Genomic DNA, 19,803 nt, shown 5'->3' on the forward strand with positions numbered 1-19,803 from the left:
TCTAATGTCTAACTGTTGCAGTGCATAGATATTTTGTTTGTAACTGTAGTATTTGGTTGCCTTCATGCTGAAAGTCTGAACTTGGTCATTCTTATGCTGATACAGGAACAGTGCTATGCCTATTCTGTTAATTATAAACTCTTCTACTGAAGAAGAGCAACAGCTAGCATCCTTGTACTGAGAAAGACAAAATGCTAGTAATTTGTTTGGAATTTAGTCAGAGAACATTAAGACCTCTGTATGGAAAGCAGTTCAGTGAGGAGTTTGTGAGTAACATGCAAGTAATAGAATGTATGTGCATTGCAAAATAGAGGCATTAGGTAATCTTACAATTACTGATTATTATATAAGGTACTCATGAGAAAAGGTAATGTATCCTACTGATATCTTCCTATGCATCTTGAACCATAGGAAAAGCCCTTCTGTATGAGGTGTCTGTAAAACCTCTAATATCTTTCTGTCGGTTAACTTTTTCAACACGTGTAACTGGTTAACACTGAAAATACTTAAAAAACCAAAATGGAACACTGGTGTTTCTAGAGCATTCTATCTGCTCTGTCTGAAAGAAGTTGTTTTATTTAACTCTGCCTACTTGTCAGGATTTTAAAATTTTGCTATTTCTCCTCTAGGATGAGTGTTTGTTTCCTCTGCCATAGGTCAAAGAGGAGGAGGAGGAATTCAAGGTGTATTTGATGCTTTCTCTGTTATTACACATGCCTTCACTTGTCACTTGCTGTTTTACTTTAAGCAGCATCTCATGCATGTCATGTTGACATCTATTCATAAAACATGCAGAGATAACTAAATTTAAGAAAAAACAACTTTGAAACCTTAAAACATCTTGATGTAGGATATAGGACCTGGAAGCACATCTAACTAGTAGTTGGAAAGTGATTGACCTTCAGATTGGTAACATCTTTTCACAGACCCATGTTGATGTAATTTTAAGACTCCGAAGCGGCTCACAAATGTTCTTCTGAAGCAAACTAACCATTATCAGTTGTGTGTTTTAAGGGATTTTGTGGTTACATTGTAAGATAGTCGTACAAGTAAATGGTGTGAGCAACAGGTCCTGCTAAATTACAGTGCAGACTGTGAGTTGCATCAGTTCACTAACTTCTCTGCCCTGATAAAACTCAAGCCGTGAACAAAGCAACTTGTAATGTGTACCTAGTTAGACAGTGTGCAGAGGTGAGGTTTTTTTGTTTTTACCAGACAGCAGTCACTTCTGTCTCCCTGAAACACCTCTGTGGGTATTTTCATTCTAATTCTCCTGTAGCCTCAAGATCCTCTATGGCTTGTGCTTAATGAAGCAGGATTGTACTGGCGTGCAGTTGGAAATAGCACCTTTGCTGTCGCCTGTTTGCAAAAAGCATTTAATTTGGCTCCACATGACTATCAGGACATCCCTCTGGTCAATCTTGCTAACCTCTTGATTCATTATGGTCTTCATTTGGATGCCAGCAGGCTCTTGCTTCAGGCTTTGGCCATCAATGCCTCTGAGGTAAGACGATGTTTTTTTGTGTTAGTTCAGCAGTGGGTGCCTTTCCATTACTTGGTTAGATACATGTTATGTAACTGTGATGACTTACCTGAAGTATGCTGATTAGCTTCCAGCTTGTGGTTTGAAAGGAGTGTTAATTTTCATTTACATTCTTGTTCTAACCAGTTGGTGCTGGTTACTGAGAACATACACATCTGGAACATAATGCTTCTATATAGATGACAGGTTCTTGTTTCCAAAAACCTGCATCACCAGTGGCTCAAAGGAATCCAATCATGATGTTTTGGGAACTCTGTCACCTTAAAAAGAGATTATGATGGTGTTGTTCTACCTTGGTTTGAAAAAAAAGAAACTCTTAAAGCAGCAGATGTGTCTTGAAGGTCTTAGGCTGCATAGACATCTTTATCTGCCACTTGTTTTTGTAGTTTTTATTATATACAGTTTTATTTGTCCCTAGATTTAAGGTATGTAGCTGGGTATAAACCTGTGTTGGAGTTCTTTTGCCTTTACTTCCAGTTGTAGATTCAAAACAGTTTTTTCATTCCTGAATAGTAACATTATAGACATTTTGCAGATGGGCACCTATCTAACGTAGAAACTCACCATGTAAACTGATTAAACTGTGGAACTGGCCAGAGCAATTGTGAAATGGAGAGAAGAAGAAAAAGAATTAAATTGAGGTGGGACCTGAACTTAGATTGGTGTGTATGTATCTGTGTCACACCGCCTTTTATTTGGCAAGTGATTTGGTATTAAATTTGCGATACTTCTGTAAGAAGTGAAAGCTAATATTTCCCATGCTTGTACTTCTGCACCGAGATGAACAGAGGGCTGTAACCCACCAGCCTATCAGGCACCTAGCACTTAAATGCAAGAAGTGGCATAAGCCTTTCTAATGTGAAGCGATCTGGCCAATGTGAGTCGCAGGTAGGAGTGCAGAAAAGAGTTATGAAAAAAAAAAACTTAAAGACATGTGCCTTGAGAGGAACACCTGAAAGCACAACACTGAAAGTTAACGAAGGATCACACTGCCTGGATTAGGGCTTTCCTCAAAAATGTTGGTGAGTCTTGCCTGCTACAGAAATGCCTCCTCTTATTTTTTTCAGTCAGTCACAGTCCTGTAAAAAAAATACTGCTTTAAAAAATTGGCAGGAAAATCTGCACTCAAATGAAACTTCCTGGAATATAATGAAAAGTAGATATAAATCAAAATGAATTACAGATGCAGGAGTTAAGTGTGTGCTCTGTGAGCAAAAATTTGTATAAATAAATAAATAAATTAGAATGCAGTTGCTCAAGTTGCATGATTTTCTGAATAATGCTTAATGATAGAAGCTGAGTCTGGCAAATATGAAGCTGTTGGTCAGTCTCCAAATTTTCAGATAATGAATGTAAAATTACTTGTAAGGGAAAAAACAACTAAAACAACTATGTTACAATATTATAGTCATTATTGTAGCGTTATATTAACTATTATTTTTTGTGTGTGTGTGATTGTTTTCAGTCAACAAATAAAAAGTAATGTTTCACTTCGTGCCTATATTTGCTGATTAAATTCTATCCAGTGAAAAGGGTGTTTGTAATCTGTACTTCACCAATGGATGTTATGCAGAGACTTGCCAAAAGCAGAGGGCAAAAATATGAAGTTTTATAAAGAGTTGAAAATAAATGTTCATCTCTAAGCTAGTGTGAAATTGATGTTTTCAGTAGCCCAGTTCTGCTCAAGTAAGTGCTGAATATTATTGACAAATGAAATGCATCTGTCCTTCTAGAGCTGTAGTAATATTTCTATGCTTTTGCTGACTTCTAGTAGTTCTAAGATATCTTCAAACATTTAAGTTTAGCTATTGCTGTTCTGTGCAGTGACCATTTTGTTTGTGATGGTTTATAGATAAGTATTTAATGCTTCATCTCAGCATGTATTTAACAGCTGGTTTTCATCGTGGAGAGTTGGAATCCAGAAGACAACCTTATGTCAGAACAGCTTTTGTTTAGCACAAATGCATCAAGCTGTTAGTTCTGTGTTTGAAGAATAGGCAATCCTTACTGAAGAAGTTTTCCAAATTCCTTCCAGACAAACTGGGGAGGGTGTGGGTTGGCAAGAGTTTTGCCTAGTTAGTTTCCATTTCAGCTGCTAAACATACTTATGCTGAGGTGTGTTACTCTTTTCTTCATAGCCCCTGACTTTTTTGAGCCTGGGAAATGCCTATCTGGCTCTGAACAACATTAGTGGAGCCCTACAGGCCTTCAGACATGCACTGGATTTGACTACCAAGTGTTTGGAGTGTGAAAGCAGCCTGAAAATGATCCGCTGTCTACAGTTCTACCCTTTTCTCTACAACATCACCTCTTCTGTATGCAGTGGTAAGCAGTTGCTGAAAGATGGACTGTGAGTGAAGTACTGTACTGTCCATATCTGCCTTGAGTGGTGCACCTGGAATTCATGTTTACTGTGCTGCTGCTTTTCAAGGATTCTCCTTTTTGCTTTGTAGTGTATTCTCCCTCTGAGGACCGAGGTTGAGGCACTGCTTTTAATGGAAGAGTTATGGTCCATTAAGAAGTGTTTGAGGATGGCTTCTTAAATATCTAGAGGGCTACCAGTGAGTGCAGATTACTGCCTGAGTATGTCAGTAATACCTTAACAGCCTGACTGATAGCTCTTACTGGTAAATGAGGAATGCTTAGAGAAATGTATGGCTCAGGTACTCAACAACCCCCTTGTACATCTTTTCAAATTTTACAGTCAGATGGATTTGTTTTCTCAAAGCTGAAGAAATTGGCAAAGAGCAGCTCTAATTTTCTTATCCTTCCACTGTGTTCAGTCCATTGGATGTCATTTTATAGTGTTCAGTCTTCATGGAATAGACTGAGTGATGTCAGTACAGTAATAATTTGTTTATATGTGGTCTATGTTCACTGCTTCTAAACTCACAAAAATCTATAAAAAGAATGTGTTTGAACCCAATCTCTCCCAGTTAAAATACTTTTAAAAAGTTGAGGCATAATGCTTTATTGCTCTTAGTATCTACTTGAATAAAATCCCCCACAAATAGCTATTGGAGACAGGTTTTGTTTCTGTAGGTCTCACTAAATATTTCCAGTACTTTCCCTGGTCTTGCACATAGCTAATATGCTGGTCACAAGCAGTCTTAAAAAACATTTATGGATATGCTTAATAACCCAGATTTCTTGCAAATTGTCACTAAAGTATCTTCTTCCCTTGTGAAAGAACATGTGAGAGTAATGCTTTTAATTTTTCGTGTTACTAGGACTTTCTCTGTTGTGTTTTTTTTGTTGTTGTTGTTACTGTTTTGTTTCTTGTATTGTTCTATAATTCCACATCCAGGTGAGAAACATGGAAAAAGCTTCCTTTGATTTATCATCTAGAATTAGGCTGCCTAAATGCAGGCCAGAGGCCTTATATACCTCCTAAATATGGATTATTTTAATGTAGTTGCTATTCCAGGTCTGTGTCAGTAGAATAATAGTATGTTTTATGGCCTCCTGCATTTTCACTAATTTACAGCATGCCAGTTTTGCAGAGAACTGAGTGCTATTTGGTTAAAGTAGCAATGGGTATGAAAGCACATCTTGGGGGTCACTTTCTGACTCAGAATTGTAGTATTTAAGTATTCTACTCTTTATTTATATTTTTGCTTTTTCATGGGACTCCTTCTGTCTTAATATTTCTCTCTCTTTCATTTTTATCTCTAATACCCTTTAGGTCATCTTTTGTCTGGGTGCAAGAAAAACCTGAAAGCGTGAACCTGACAAATAGTGTAAACGTTCTTTGTACCTTCTTCTGCAAAGTATAAAATAAACACGCTGGCTAATTCAGCTTTGGTGATGATTTGTGGTTTAAATAAAAAATGAGAATTAAATGAAAAGGCAGACAAATCTTATTTTCATATGGTTTGGGGAAATATTTTTCCCCTGCTCTTCCTCTCATCAGACTTGAAAGGAAACTTGACAGGCTATGGGAAAGTTGAAGGTGAGTCTCCAAAACTGATATTTACCTCCTCCGTCTCCTTTGAGAGCTAAAGAAGAGCTGTTTTGCAGTACCTGGTCCACTGAAAAAAAAAATCACCCAGAAATTGGAATGTCAAGTATTGTCTCTGGTCTAATTACTTTGAGCATTTCTTCACGATTTTTGAAAGTAACAATAGTAGGGCTGCCTGTGCTTTAGGCTGCACGCTCTTGCAGCAAATGCTCGGAGGAGTCAGGTGCATGGTGCAGTGAATGGAATATAGGATCAAAAGTTTGAATTTGTGATCTGGTATTGGGTTGCATTATGTGTCATGGTTGCACATGTGTCATGTGTCCTTCAGAAAACGGGAGTTTTCTGAAGCACACTGGGACATTTGTTGTTAGTACAGGACTTAAAGTTGGTGCACTGATGCTGACTTACTGGATGCTTGCTAGTATGTTCCTGCCTGCACTGCTGCCTCATGCTGTTTTTTTTCTGTTTCTGTTTTAGACATAAGTTTGTTTCTCAAACTCAAATCACTTCACGCACGTGAGAGCTCATGCCCTTCGTGTTCTTTTAGTCAAGATCAAAATTCAAGATCTTAAACGTATTAGTAGAATGGTATTCCAGACATGAAGTGTAACATGTTTAAGCTTTGAGTGTCTCTAATCGTACTGTTTCATTACTTGGTAGGTGCTTTTACAAAAAGCTTTGTGCAACCCTTCTGGAAATAGAGGCACTGAGAGCAAGGAATTTCTCTTTATACACTGTCAAGATCTCCAAGTACTTGTATGTAGTGAGTATATAAGTTTGTAGAAGCAGCACGTACTTGTTCACGTTCTGAGCTCTGTGATGTGTTCAGCTTAGCGACAGTGCTTTAAGTGTGGGCTTAGTGCCCTCTTGTGGTGCAAATACCCCATACCATATGAAATCATAACTCTTGGTTTATTTTATCTGCTTCATCTTAAAATAGAACATGAGGAAAAAGGTATTTGAGCACTTAAGTGTATACGTTTTCCTTTATTTCCTAGCACATTTAAGTCCTACAAAGTTAGTAAGTTCTGACCTTCAAGTACATAGACCTGACAAGGGAGAGGCTCACCTGAAGAGAGAATCTCCGCTTAAAATCCCATTTATATGGGCAGATTAAATAAATAACTTAAATCAACATCACAGTTGAAGCCTTCAAATCTTAACTTATTAGCTGCAATTGCTTCAGGTTTCATATAGCAGTTTTAGCTACTCAAACACTAAACAAAGGCCCTGATATTCCAGGACAAACATATGTTTCCTTTACAATATGGTGTGCTAAAGCAGAGATGTGAAATACTCATTTTGTACGTTCTTAAGCATTCTTAATTTAAGTCCAGAATCTGCCAATTGAATAGAATTCTGGAACTGAACACTACTTTTTCTTTATCTTGCTTGTCATGTCAAGGCGGAATTCTTTAGTTCTCCTGAAACACCTTTAAGCTATCATTTAATGTTAGTATTTTTATTTATTTGAGTACATTAATGGGAGGGATTGGGTCTGTGACCATTTGTTTTTGTGTTGCTCTTACTCTCACTGCAGTCTTATGGGAAAGTTCATTGGTGCAAAAGGAATGGTCTCCCACAATAGATTTTTCAAACACAGGGATTTCTACTAAGCATGCAAAGTGCACATTAAAGCTTCTAGAAACATGTCATGGCAGATGTTTGTGTTGTCACTTAATAACCAGGTAGCTCCATACAGAAACTGGGTCCTGTCTTAAACAGGAGCAGTTCTGCAGTTACTCTTGTCAGTTGAAGTAAAATTCTGCGTGGCTTGTTTCCACACCCCCCGTGCACACAAGTAAGGACGCTGTGCCCAGTGAGCTTCATGGGTATCTAAGAATGGAGCTGGAGTCTTTCTCACGTATCCCTGGCAGCAGATATAAGGTCATGTGAAGGAGCTGTTGGAATCTGGGTGACCTACGTTGAGTTCAGCAGTGCTAAAGGAGTAAGGGGAGGTTACGTGTAGAATGAAGGTATGACATCTGATGCAGGCAGGTGGGAGACAGAGAAAGAGGGCCACTTTCGGTGGAGGTGTCTGCTACTGTCAGCTGCATCTCTGACTGGGAGGTCCTTAAAAAACCTTATGTGGGATTGTGCTCTGTGGCAAAAATGAGATCTAGTTCTTGTTTCAGTGTTGCGTGACCATTTCAGCTCTGCTAGCACAGCAAGAGAAGAATCAGTTCCTACCATCCGACTTTGCTGGGATATATATGGAATTCATAGAGTTTTGGTGCTGTGATATGGAAGATTTTTGAGTAGATATGTTGTTGTCAGAGGATAAATCTCTTTTCTAAGCTTACAAACTGTTGCATTTAGAAGCATGTTTCTTTCCTTGGGGGCTCTGTAATACTTCTTACTATTTTATTTGGTATCTGCTGTGTAAATTAAACCTTTCCCTGAAAAGTCTTCGTCTAGCTTCTCTTGAGTCGCTGAAGGAAGTTGAAAGTAAAGGAACTTGCCTTACAGAAAAGTGAAAAGCCATGCTGCTTTGAAAGAAATCTTTGCTTTCCAATGCTCCAACTGTTTTTGTCTTCAATACTGTGCAGAGAAGTATAGATGTTGATTCCTCACCTTAAGAATCAAATAATGTAGCACTGTGTTAAACATGGCATTTCTAGCTACTACCTGTTTCATATTCTTCATAGTCCATGCACACTGCTTCCAAGCTACTGCTTGTTGGAAAGCTGTTGTGTACCTTAAAGGCTCCTGTATCCACCAGACAGTGCATGCTGTTTTAAGATTGTGTTCCTCAGATGTCCTTCTCTATTGCATTTGTCAAACAAGCTGATGATGTGAGTGAACTTGGTCTACAGACTCCTTTTATGCTCATATCAAATGATTTCTGTACAATGTGCAAAGCCTGTCTTGCTAGCTTATGTGCTTACTCTGCTTATTTGCGGGATAATGGTGTATCTAACAGCTGCTCTCAAAACTCACTATTGTCACTTTGTACCATCTGAATATCTGCAAAATATAGTGTTCTGCATTCATTCTGTCTTTTCTCAGGACCAGAAGACCACAAACTGGCAGTGGAGGAAAGAGAAAAAAGCCATTCTCTCAGCTGCAGGACTAAGGAGATGGGGATAGCATGGTGGAGAGTTCAGTGAGAGTTTACAGATGCAAAACTATTAACACTGAAAGGAAAAGTAGTACAGTATTAGATTAAATATAGTATGACAGTTCCCATTTTTGTCTGCCTTCATAGCACAAATGATTCTTCCTCATATACTATCTGGATCTTTCTGTTACTTCAACATAATTACATGTTCATGTAATAGGAGAATTGATCATCAGGGGTTAGGATGAAAGAGGAAAGATTCCCTTTCTGACTGAATCTTTCAGAACTTGATACCTTCATTTTTAGTTTTCAGGTGTATTAATGTTTTTCTGCAATGTTCTCGGTGATTTTTTTTTGTGCTACTGTCTGCCTTCATCTCCTTTTAGGAGGCTGCATTAGCCAGGGGTGATTTCTTGCATGCAGCTAGACCTTTTTTAAAAGCTGCATCAACTACATATGTTTGAAAGGCTTTTTAGGGGTAGTTCCCTAACTACATCTCAAGGCAGATGTGTTTGTGTGAACAACTGTGTAGTAAAACTGCATAGGCTGAATTAGTGAGTTGGTTAAAGCATATTTGGAAGGAAAAGAGCATGTGGCCTGGCCCCTGTGTGTGGGGGAATTGACAAGGCATTGTTTAGACTCATTAACAACTTGCCAATAACTTGTAGGCTGTATTCACTTGGCTTAAATCTGAGAACTTCTAAAGTGGTGATGTGTACCTTCAGCCTGTAATGAGCCATGTTGAGATTGTCTCAAAGCAGCATGTGATGCCATGTGTTCAGATTAAAATGAGCACTGCATGCTGAGCCATGGAGTGCCAGACACTTAACTACCCCTGATCTGTCTACTTTATTGATTTGTTTTTCCTTTTAAGGTTGGTTGCCTGATTCATGTGAGAATCTGCTGTGCTCTGATTATCCTCAAAGCTTGAAATCTATCATCCATTCCGGCTACTAGTGACCAAAACTAGGACAATTCCAGTTTCCCCAGATGAAGAAATAGATACTTCTTGGATGCAGCAGTTCTGGGGAGGCAGGAAATTCTTCCAAAAATCCCTGTATTTTTGCAGGGCCTGCTTTACTGGTTTGTACAATACTGGTATTGCGAGGAGAGTGTTTTCCTCTTGAATCCTAAGCTGGGGCAATTGGCAGTATTCTTGTCTAACTTCATTTTCTGCAAGAGTTTCCTGCCTGGATTCTAGAAAAGGCTAATCCAATTTCTGCTTGTTCTTCATTGCTCCATCAAAACAAGGATTGATTTTTGTCTATTTCATCTGGAGCAATAACTTTGCTCTTTTTAAGGAATTGTGTAAAATATAACCTGTCAGACAAACAGCTGAACGAACACTTAGAAGCTATCTTAGTAAGGGGCACACTTGCCTGGCAAGTCAACAACTTCCTTTGTTATTTGAGTGTGTCTGTGTCTCTGTGCTTTGATCTTCAGTAAGATTGTGCAGATATTTGTCCCAAACAAATCTGTGAATTGTTGTGGGTTAGTATTAACCATTAATCTGCTCTGGTTAAAGAGTGTAATGTAGAGAAAAGATGCACAGATGAACATAAAATACAACCTATCAAAACTATTTTCTTAAATATGCAAAATCAGTTCATTCCAGAAACCCGTTTAAATTCACCATGTAGCACAAACCTTACAGACTGTGGTAGTTAAATCTACGTGCATAACACCATTATACACCCAGCAGGTGTATAATGAAAATCAGGCTTTCCAGTGTCAGCATGGTGAGAAAAGTGGAAAGTTAGCTAACCCCATTATGAGTAACTGCTAGCTGTTCATTTTTAAAGAATGGGCTACTCCTGTGTTTAGTCCTTTTTAAACTTCAGTTCGTAGATACTGAACGTAAATAGGGGATCTAAGGGTTGGGCTTGAGTCATGCAAAATATTTAATGTTTAGTTTGAGAGGTATATAGGGCTGAACATAGAGAGAAGACAAGAAAAAGAGCAAAACAAACATGAGACAATGTCTCTGTTTTATGATAACAATACTTAAAATAAGAATTTCCATGGCTTAATCCAAGCCTACTTCGGAAGTGTATTATGTGAAATCAAGGAACCAAATACTGGCCATTTAGTTGTCCCAGCATATGTTGTGCTATGATCTGTTGTAGTGGGCATTTAATGTTAAGAAATAAGTAGGTATTTTATATGACATGAGAAAGAAAAATACCTAAGCATGCAGGAGAACTCACTGAGGACAAACCTTAATCTTTGAAATTCATATGTACTTGTTTCTCTTACTCTCTCCCCCTGTCTCTCTCTCTTTCTCAAAAAAAAAAAAAAAACTGCTATTTCTGAAGCACAAACTGAAATCCAGGCTGGCATGCTGCTTACCTTGCTACTCTGCCATCATACTCTGAATGAGATATATTCCAATCTCACTGACTGACTGACAGGATTTGAGAATTTCAATTTAGATGTTTCTATATTTTGGATACTATTCCTAGGCATCATAGAGCAAGTTATGGCTTCTAGGTATGCCTCATAATAAAGCAAAAGCAAAACCTCTTATTGTAATGGACAGTGAGGAAGGAGCGCAGTGAAGGCTTTAGATAGTCAACTTCCTTGATTTTCCCTCCCTGTTCTTAGTTATGAAAGAGGTGTTTGGGGGTTGTTTAGTTTGAAGTGTTCTGTTTTGCTACGTGGTATACACTGCTGAATTCTTCTAGAAGTTTAGCAGGCATGTCCCTTGCACTGTGATCAAGTTTAAACAGGTATGTCTTCCTATTTTGTGTGTGTGTGTATATTTAATGACTTATATTTCATAAAGAAAATGTGGTGTCTGCATTAGGGACTAATCTGTTACACAATGTTGAGGTGTTTCTATCAGCATGAAGAGATCTGACCGTGTGTGGTTGGCATCTGTGTGTTTTTAAAGCTTTACTCAAAGCTGTTGTAATGAGACAAATAGCTAATCTTCAAATCTACAGCTAAGCCAATTTAGAGGCATCTTTTGGTTACAAATCACATTTTAAAACTATTTCGCTACAAGTGAGTGCAGTTGTTTTACAATATAATCCTCTTAATTGAAAATCCATTATTGGAATAAATAATTTTAAAAAATGAATGCTTCATTTTGTGTGCATGAGTCTAAACTCTGACCGTGTAAATTGTTCTGTTGTTTGCTATGCATCCAACCAAAGCTTGTTATGTAGCGCACTCTTACGACTACTGGGTTTGAGTATGCCCCCCTGCATCTTTGAGGAAGTTGCTACTGACTGCTCTTCTAGGGAAGGAACTTAAGATGAGGTAGGGATTTATGAAACTTTTACAATGCTTGCTACTACTTTCATAGAGCTTTTCATTGCTGCTTGTTAAGCTTTTACCTTAGGTTAGCAAAACATCCTGCGCTATCATATTGAAACAGTTTTTTTAGGTTGTTGTTTTTTTTTTTTGAGGGGGTTGGGGGGGAGGATGTTTGTTTTGGTTTTATCCTGTAACCCCAATTTTGGAAAGGAGCGTTTTTATGAAAGGAATAATGCTTAAAATAAAGGGTGCTTCCATTTTGGCAGAAAACATATCAAAAGCTTAGTCCAAATGTTGAGACATGGCTGCTGTCATTCTCAGCTAGTATCAGTATTGATACCTGACTAGAGATACTTGGCCTGAGAAGCAACTTACTATTCTCTGTCCTTTGTTATTCCAGAATAGTAACAGTGGTGATACGTGGATGGCAGGGGCAATTTGTAGTCATTACTGGAGTACGTTACAGCTGTAAAAGATACTGGAGGTACATTTGTATTTGGACTGCAAAACCTAGTCGTGCCTTGTTGAATCTAGCAGTGGGCAAGACTTAACTGCTGAATGGACTGCTTTGCTTTTCAAGTGTGCAACAAGGCTTTTGGCAGTTCTGTGCTGCTGAAGATGCAGGCTGCCCTTCTGCTCTGTGTCTTTTCTGAGCCCTAGAGCATAGAGGGAATATGTCGTAAAGCTTGGGTATTCTTCCTCAGTTAAATATAGACCCATTGAGCACTTGTATCAGTATTGCATAGCCAGGTAATTGTTAATTAAAAGCTTCTACTTTTCTTCCCACTTCCAGTTGTCACTGTTAATCATTTTCTCTAAAAATAAACAGAGAATCCCTTTGTTATATGTTGCTATTTTTGCACTTCAGTGTGTGGTAAGCACAAAACTTTGATACAGCTACTGGAGCACCATTCAGTCATGCAGCTCGGGTGGATTTGTTGTGTTTCCAGTGACAGCTCTGTTCCGTCATTGCAGTGTGGTTTGCAGTTTCTGCTTTCCGAGCTCAATCGTGGGGTTTTATTTTATTTTTTGAAGTCTAAATGCGTGTTTTGTTTTGTTTTGTTTTTTTTAATTAAAAGAAATGAGTAAGAAAAGGAATGCATGAGTTTTAGAGCAAAAATCATAATACAAGCATAACAGTTTATAATTCAGTATAGCAGAGCAGCAATGGCTGCTAAAGATGTTCCTCTTCCCTTGTTACTGTTCATCCTATTGATTTGAAAAACTCATAAAATAACTGGCCTGGATTTTTTTTTTTTCCCTTTAACAAATTCCTAGATCTAAAGATTATCAGTTTCTTTTACGACCAAATATCTTTTTGTATGCAGGCAGAATAACACGTTTTCTGGTAATAGCTCACAGGAGCTTTATGAAATGGTCTGTTCACCTTGAAACATCAAGGTAATTGGGTTGTGCAGTATGTAATCCCCAGAGTTATTATCGCTCTCCAAGTCAGACCTCGTGTTTTAGATGTTGCCTGAAGGAGGGTTCCTCAAAGAGCACTGGACAGGACTTGTCCTATAAAATGATAGATGACAATTCTTCAGTTTCATTTCTCTAGTGAATATATTTAATACTAAAAATGCAGTATCACTGAAACAGCAGGCACCCCCAAAGTTTTCATGTGGTCTAATGAGATTGTTATTAATCTTCATGTTTAAAGGGTAACATAACTCTCTTCATAGGAAAAGATAGTTATTGTCACTGCATCTCTCTGTGAAGAATATGGTTTTGAGTGTGCATCAGGAAACATGGAGTTTGACTTCTTGCTGTGAGGTTCTTTAGCTGTAATGTCTGTAGTAGGCACTAAAGCTTTGGTGGAAATTGAAGAGGGGCCCTTAGAATCAAGGTGGTCAATTTTAGATGGAAAGGATGACCTTATCAGATCTTTTCTGTACTTAAAATGTATGCTGTCCCTTCATGGCAGGGTGGTTGAGACCATGTGTTGCTGTACAAGCACTTCTACATCAGCCCCGGAATTAAGCAGATTAAAATGACATGAGGAATAGAGACTTCTAGCATCTAATACTGTTTTCTGCTTTTCATCTTTAGGATCTCCATGCTTTGTTTTAGAATCTGTGTTGCTTTTTCTATCTAGTGGATTTGCTTTATAGCTTATGAACTTTTCTCATTTCTTTTTCTCCCATTTTTTTCATGAAATAGGCACAGTCAGACTATTTATTTGTCGCATTTCCCTCTCTTATGAATAATAATAATTATAATTATATTATTATTAATGTTATGTAAAATGCAAAAGACTACATGTGTTGTGTTGGTAACATCTTTGTTCCACTGACTGGTGAGTAACAACGGAGTCTTAGAATACATGAGGTAGAACAGTCTGATACACTTTTATCTGGGCTTTCTGAGCTCGGATGTAAAGTCACAACATCTGTTCCCAGAAAATGAATGAGCAACAAAGATATCCTTCTTCAGTACATTTTCATGCAGTAAGCTGGAGGATCAAGTACTGCGAAGTGGTTTTAGACTTCAAATTTTGTAATTGTAATCCCTGTGTCTGGACTTAACACCCAAAATTCACATGTGCACATTTGGACAACCAGAATATTTCTGAATAAGAATGAATATTGTATAACTGAGCATTCCTAGGGCAGCGGTCACTTGTGTCCTTCACCAAGGTGGTGTGCAGTAGGTATTGAAATGACGTGGGTCTCGCTCTGCTGCCAGGGAATGTTTCTGGAACCTGGAGCTGCGTTGTTCCTTTGGTGGAACTTGTACTAGGTGTTCTTCCCTGTTGCTTTGCAAGCATGCAGCTGATACAAGCTGTAACATTCTGTGGGTGGTGTTTCCATACCACCACGTCCATGGTAAGCTCATCCAAGACCTTCTCTTCTTTTTTCAGCCAGCCTTTTTTTCCTCCTGTGACATCAGGCAACTGAAAGCAGTAATTTTAAAAAATCAGGCCACTCGGATTTCTATATATAGCAGCTCTCAAATCCCAAGAAAACCAGCACTCTCATGTAGTCTGTTTTTAGCAGTTAGTATTTGTAAATTAATATTGGCAAGGTTAGTCTTAAGCAGAATTGTGCCTTTTTTCCCTCTCGCTTGCTATTTCTAGTTTTTTTTGGGTGTTTTTATCTCAAAAATAATTGTCTGTATATGTTGTTCATTTTGCTTTTTTTTTTTTTCTTCCCCTTCATACTAATGATGAATTGACCTTCAGCAAAGGGAGTTGTGGTCATTACATTACTGAGTAGCACCTGCCTTGCATCAAAATCAGACTGGTTGTGATGGCAGGCAGGGGGACTTGTTTAAGCTTTAGTGTTCTGTGCATGCCACTCTTCGTGAAATAAACATGAGGATCTCCATAGATTGAAGAGGTTTTTTTTTTTGTAGAGAAACCAATGACTTTTTTTATTGACAGCACAGAGGGAGATGTGGCAGGATTAAAGAAAGAGTCACTAATAGGATAAGTAGGAAGGGAAGAATATAATTATGTGGTAGATGTTAGGACAGTTTCTGAAGTTATCAGCTTCTAGTTTGAATGTTTGCTTATCTAATGGCCTTCTTGTCTTTTCATATTTGGCAGAAAACTAGTTTTTACTGAACCTTTTTCTGGAAAATTCGTGAATACAGTTATTTGTTTGGTTTTTTTGACATCTCCAGAGGTGTTACCTGAATGTTGACATGCAGAAGTACAGAGCATACAGTGTATGTTCCATCACTGACAAGTAGTGGAACAGGTGACACCTATCTGAGAGTTGAGCCATCCCCTTCATGCTGGCCTGATGAAGAGCGAGGCATTAAAAATATTCCTTTGTAACATGGCATCATCGTGTGGAGAAAACTGCCGTACTCATATTCTTCGTAATTCATGCTGCCAGTTGGAAAAATAGTGCTTTCCATATGCAGTGTATAGTACAAATAGCTTTCACAAGTAGAGCAGGGAACATACTTGAGGATCTTGCATTTAGCATGGGCTCTTTGATTCGCTACATGCTTCTTAATTCACTTGTGTATATGAGCTGTGTTCGCTTGTAAGTGATTGGAAGGAGAAAGGAAGGATTTTAGAATAGTAGTTTAGTACTTGGAATATCTGCTTTACTTCTCAGTGACAGGCTTCCCGTGTCTTGGCTCTGTAGCTGTGCCACAAAGTGAGGGCAGCTCTCAACCCTCACACCGCATGGGAGATGCACGTCCCTGTAACTGTGGAACTCTGGGGAGGTGAAGGGGGTCAGTCCTTTGGACACTGTGCCTGAGAATCTGACAAGGAATTACAGTTAAGAAATCTGAGATCTTTGGAAACACTCATTGAAAGTGCTACCACCACACAGTTATTTCTCAAGTACTGTGCAGCTTCCTGTCAAAAGATGCTTGTGTTTTCTTTCATTAGTCATTCACAGTGTGTAGGTAAAAACATTTTCTGTAACTTTTTTAGGTAATCAGCCTTGTCAAAAGGCAGAGCAGGGTTGTTTTGGTTGGTTTTGTTTTCCACTAAGCAATGGCTTTGATACTTTGTGAAACCCTACTACTAATCTGTGTGTAGACAACTGCAAGATTGCGCATTTATGACTGAAAGGAGAAGTCTTATGCGGTGTATCAATAAATTCCTCTCTTTCAGGTCACTGTCATGAGAAGAGTCCAGAAGGTAGTCATGACAAGGAGAAATACTTTGATGACCACCATGAGTCAGTCACAGAAATGGCAGAAGGACACTCTGGGAGAGGTACAGAAGATACAGAAATCCTTACTCAGCATTCGTTAAGAGATCCCTCCATCCTGAGACTGGAAAGTAAGTCAGCCTTAAAATTCAGTACTGACAGATTAATGATTTTCTAGACTTTTTGGAAGAGCTGCCTTCCTTCCTCCAAGGACCTACATTATTCGCTTCTGCCTGTAAAGTGGAAAGTGATCCTTAAAACTTAGTTTGTGGTATTTACTGTTCTTCTCCAAGTCTGGCATGAAAAGTGAAATCAAAGGTAGGATGCTTTCCAAGGTAAAGGATGTAGTCTGCATTCTCCAGTCCCTTTCTCCATATGCAGCATGGAGTATTTAGTTTGTGCAAATGAAAGAATCAGATCACAGGGAAAAAAGAAATGAACAAACCTTTTTTTTTTTTTTTTTTTTTTTTTTTTTAATAAAACTTATGGATGAAGCTATGAAAAAATGAGGTTATGGTATTCCCTTTTAGACACTGTTACTGCAGAAAGCAATGGTTCAGAAGGAATGGAGAGTTTAGAAGATGATCAGATGTCTGAAGAGATGCTGGCTTTGGTGGATGAGTTTGAAAACTCATGGCCTCAAGAAGCTTTTGAAGGGGCGCTGGAAGTAAAAGGTCGTCGAATGGACTTACAGGGAATCCGTGTCCTAAAGAAGGGAGCTCAGGATGGCCTGGCAAGCTCCTGTTTTGGGGACTGTGGTGATGATGATGAAGCTGAATGGGTAAGTTTGGGTGAGTTTGTAAAAAACTTGTACCAACTTACTGTTACAGAGGGATATACTAAGACAGTTTCTGGGAACTTCCCCTGTAGGTTACACGGAGCTGGTTTGTGTTTTACGTGAAATGAGCTATTAGTTTCAGTCCGTTCTAAAGGAAAGGCTTCCACTAAAACTAACATCATTGATTATCAACAGCAGGTGATTGGGTGTTGAATGTTGCTGAGTTCCTCCATGCTACCTGTACAGAGTTACAAAGGAGACAAGATTTTAACCAAATATCCTAGTTAGCATGAAGATAACAAAAATACCTGTAGTCATCATGTTGCCAAGGAAATATGTAATGAGAAATGCATTTCAGCTCTTCAGCAGTCAAATTGGTTTTCTCTTAGGCTAGAGTTTGAAGTTGTATGTTGTTTGCGTAGTGTGATGCATTAAAAATGAGCAGGCTCAGAGAATGAGTTGAGATGGGGAGGAGGTGAGATCTCATCATAGCATCTTTGGAATTGAATCCTTGGGCTAAAACAGGTAGTGTATTGGAGCAGCTAATTCTTGTGATGTTTCTTAATGTTAACCTTGCCAATATTGTCCTTTTGGTAGATCACTTTTCAGGTCAAACGTTTAAAAAAACCAAAAGCTGATAGCTTGGATCTCCAGGAGCCAAATGGGAGAAATGGAGAAGAAGGGGCTAACGGAGAAAATGAAAACTTCTACCAAACTGCCTTGGAGATCAGTGGACCAAAGATACCTTCTCCTGGACCAATAGGTAACTTGCCACTTTGAGAGAAAGCAAATCCCTTGCAGGTTTTGAATTACTATACAATCATAGAATGGTTTGGGTTGAGAGAGACCTTTAAGATCATCTTGTTCCAACTCCCTGCTGTAGGCAGGGACCTTCCTCTAGACTATGGTTTATTTCATGGCAGCTTTTATTTTACATTGGTTTATTACTATAAATATGTACCGCAAAGATGACATAGTGGAATATAAATTCTGGATGAGAATGTGGAAAAACAACAGCTCTCTTCCATGAGTACCTCCTACATGAAGTACAGCATAACTTCCTCCACTGTATGAAAACTTTCTAGATAATACCCAGAACTTCTGGAGATAAAGTGGTAGAAGTGGAGAGTGAAAGACAGTGATAATGTCAGTAGGAATAGTGAATGGAGTGGGGAGTTAACTAATTCTTTTTTAGTAGAACTAGTGAAGAGTGCAGTCTTGCACCAATGTGGTTGAGGAGGTTTGCAGAAAGAGAGAGAGATTTTGCTACTTAAGAAACAAGTATTGTGGAGAGATCTATTAAAATAGTGCACGTTAGTTCCATCAGTGCATTCATTTGGACAGAAATCGTCAGCACTTGATTGCTTTGATTAAAATTTGGAATTTCTAGAACTTATTGATGCCAAGGAAGAGGGGATGAATAATTGTTCCCCATACGTTTCGTCTTACTATGATTTCAATTGATGTAAAATTTTAATGTTGTGGGCATACAAAAATGTGTTCTCTACATTCCAGTCATTGACAATTTGATGACCTAGAAAGTAATTCACGTTTTTGAAGGCTTTTACGTGAAGTCTTTAGCAAGCTTATAAAGTTATTAGCAACTAACAAATACAAGTTATTAAATTAAATAAGGAGGGGGTTGCATGACAACAAGTAACCGTTTGTGAGGACACACCTTTCCTTTTCTCAGTGTGTGTTCTCTCCCTGAGCTACTTTCCTAGCTTTATTACACAGCATTCCTTAATTGTAAAGTCATTAACTTTCTCACACTCCTGAGAGGCAAGCTCTGCTGACATCCTCTTTACAAGAACTACATTATCAAAAGTTTAAATAATGCCTTGGAGGTTCACTTGGGGAGTTCCAAGCAGAACAGGGAAATGACCGTCCTCTGTTTGACTGGTACTCTGATAACTGATCTGTCCCTGTGTAATATTTTCATGCCTTTCAGAGTCTTTTCCTGTTCATGCTGGTAGTAACTTCAAATCAGGTACTGCACAGTGCCACTGACAAAAAATGATCTTTCCCCTTTGGAATTTCCTCAAGTTTTTCAGAGTAGATTTTCCTTTAATCAGAATATTTTACAAAAGACATAGTGTTGCAGACTTTATCATCGTTTTGCAAAACTGTGGTGAAGCACTTAAACCTTGATGGGAAATAGATCTTGCATCCAAGAAGTCAAAATTTTAGGTAACCAGAAATAGGTACTAGAATACTGCATCTGTAGCTGATATGATAGACCTTCATGTTTGTGAATTTGGCCTCTCACTGTGCAAATTTAAGGCTACGATGAGTCGTTTTTGTCTTCAAAGTAGTTCAGATGATTTTGATGAGAGAAGCATGTTTCCTAGCAGTTAAGTTGGATTTGTAGGATTTGGTACAAGATCCATCAGATGTGAGGGGAAGATTTCAGTGGATTTTTGGATCAAAAGTGAAGATCAGATTCCTAAAATAAAGTGAATTATTTAACCTTTCCCTTCCTTGGTTAACTCATTTCCAAAATGAGAGGTTGTAAGTAGTTTCAGAAATGTTGCTGTCTTGAGTGTGAATGCAGTAAAACCTTTATTCATGGATAAG

General features: G+C 38.4%; 1 protein-coding gene across 1 annotated transcript in view; it reads left to right on the top strand.

Moving 5' to 3' along the window:
- Positions 1 to 19,803, top strand: part of TTC17 (tetratricopeptide repeat domain 17) — a 51,069-nt gene that overhangs the window by 21,831 nt on the left and 9,435 nt on the right. The window contains exons 15-19 of the mRNA XM_042874881.1: positions 1,280 to 1,504; positions 3,682 to 3,868; positions 16,409 to 16,579; positions 16,979 to 17,229; positions 17,824 to 17,989. Of these exons, the coding sequence (XP_042730815.1) occupies positions 1,280 to 1,504; positions 3,682 to 3,868; positions 16,409 to 16,579; positions 16,979 to 17,229; positions 17,824 to 17,989 (1,000 nt within the window). The remainder of the gene's footprint in view (positions 1 to 1,279; positions 1,505 to 3,681; positions 3,869 to 16,408; positions 16,580 to 16,978; positions 17,230 to 17,823; positions 17,990 to 19,803) is intronic.

Source organism: Lagopus leucura, unplaced genomic scaffold, assembly GCF_019238085.1.
Source record: "Lagopus leucura isolate 7727_CA_CO unplaced genomic scaffold, USGS_WTPT01 Super-Scaffold_1, whole genome shotgun sequence".
NCBI lineage: Eukaryota > Metazoa > Chordata > Aves > Galliformes > Phasianidae > Lagopus > Lagopus leucura.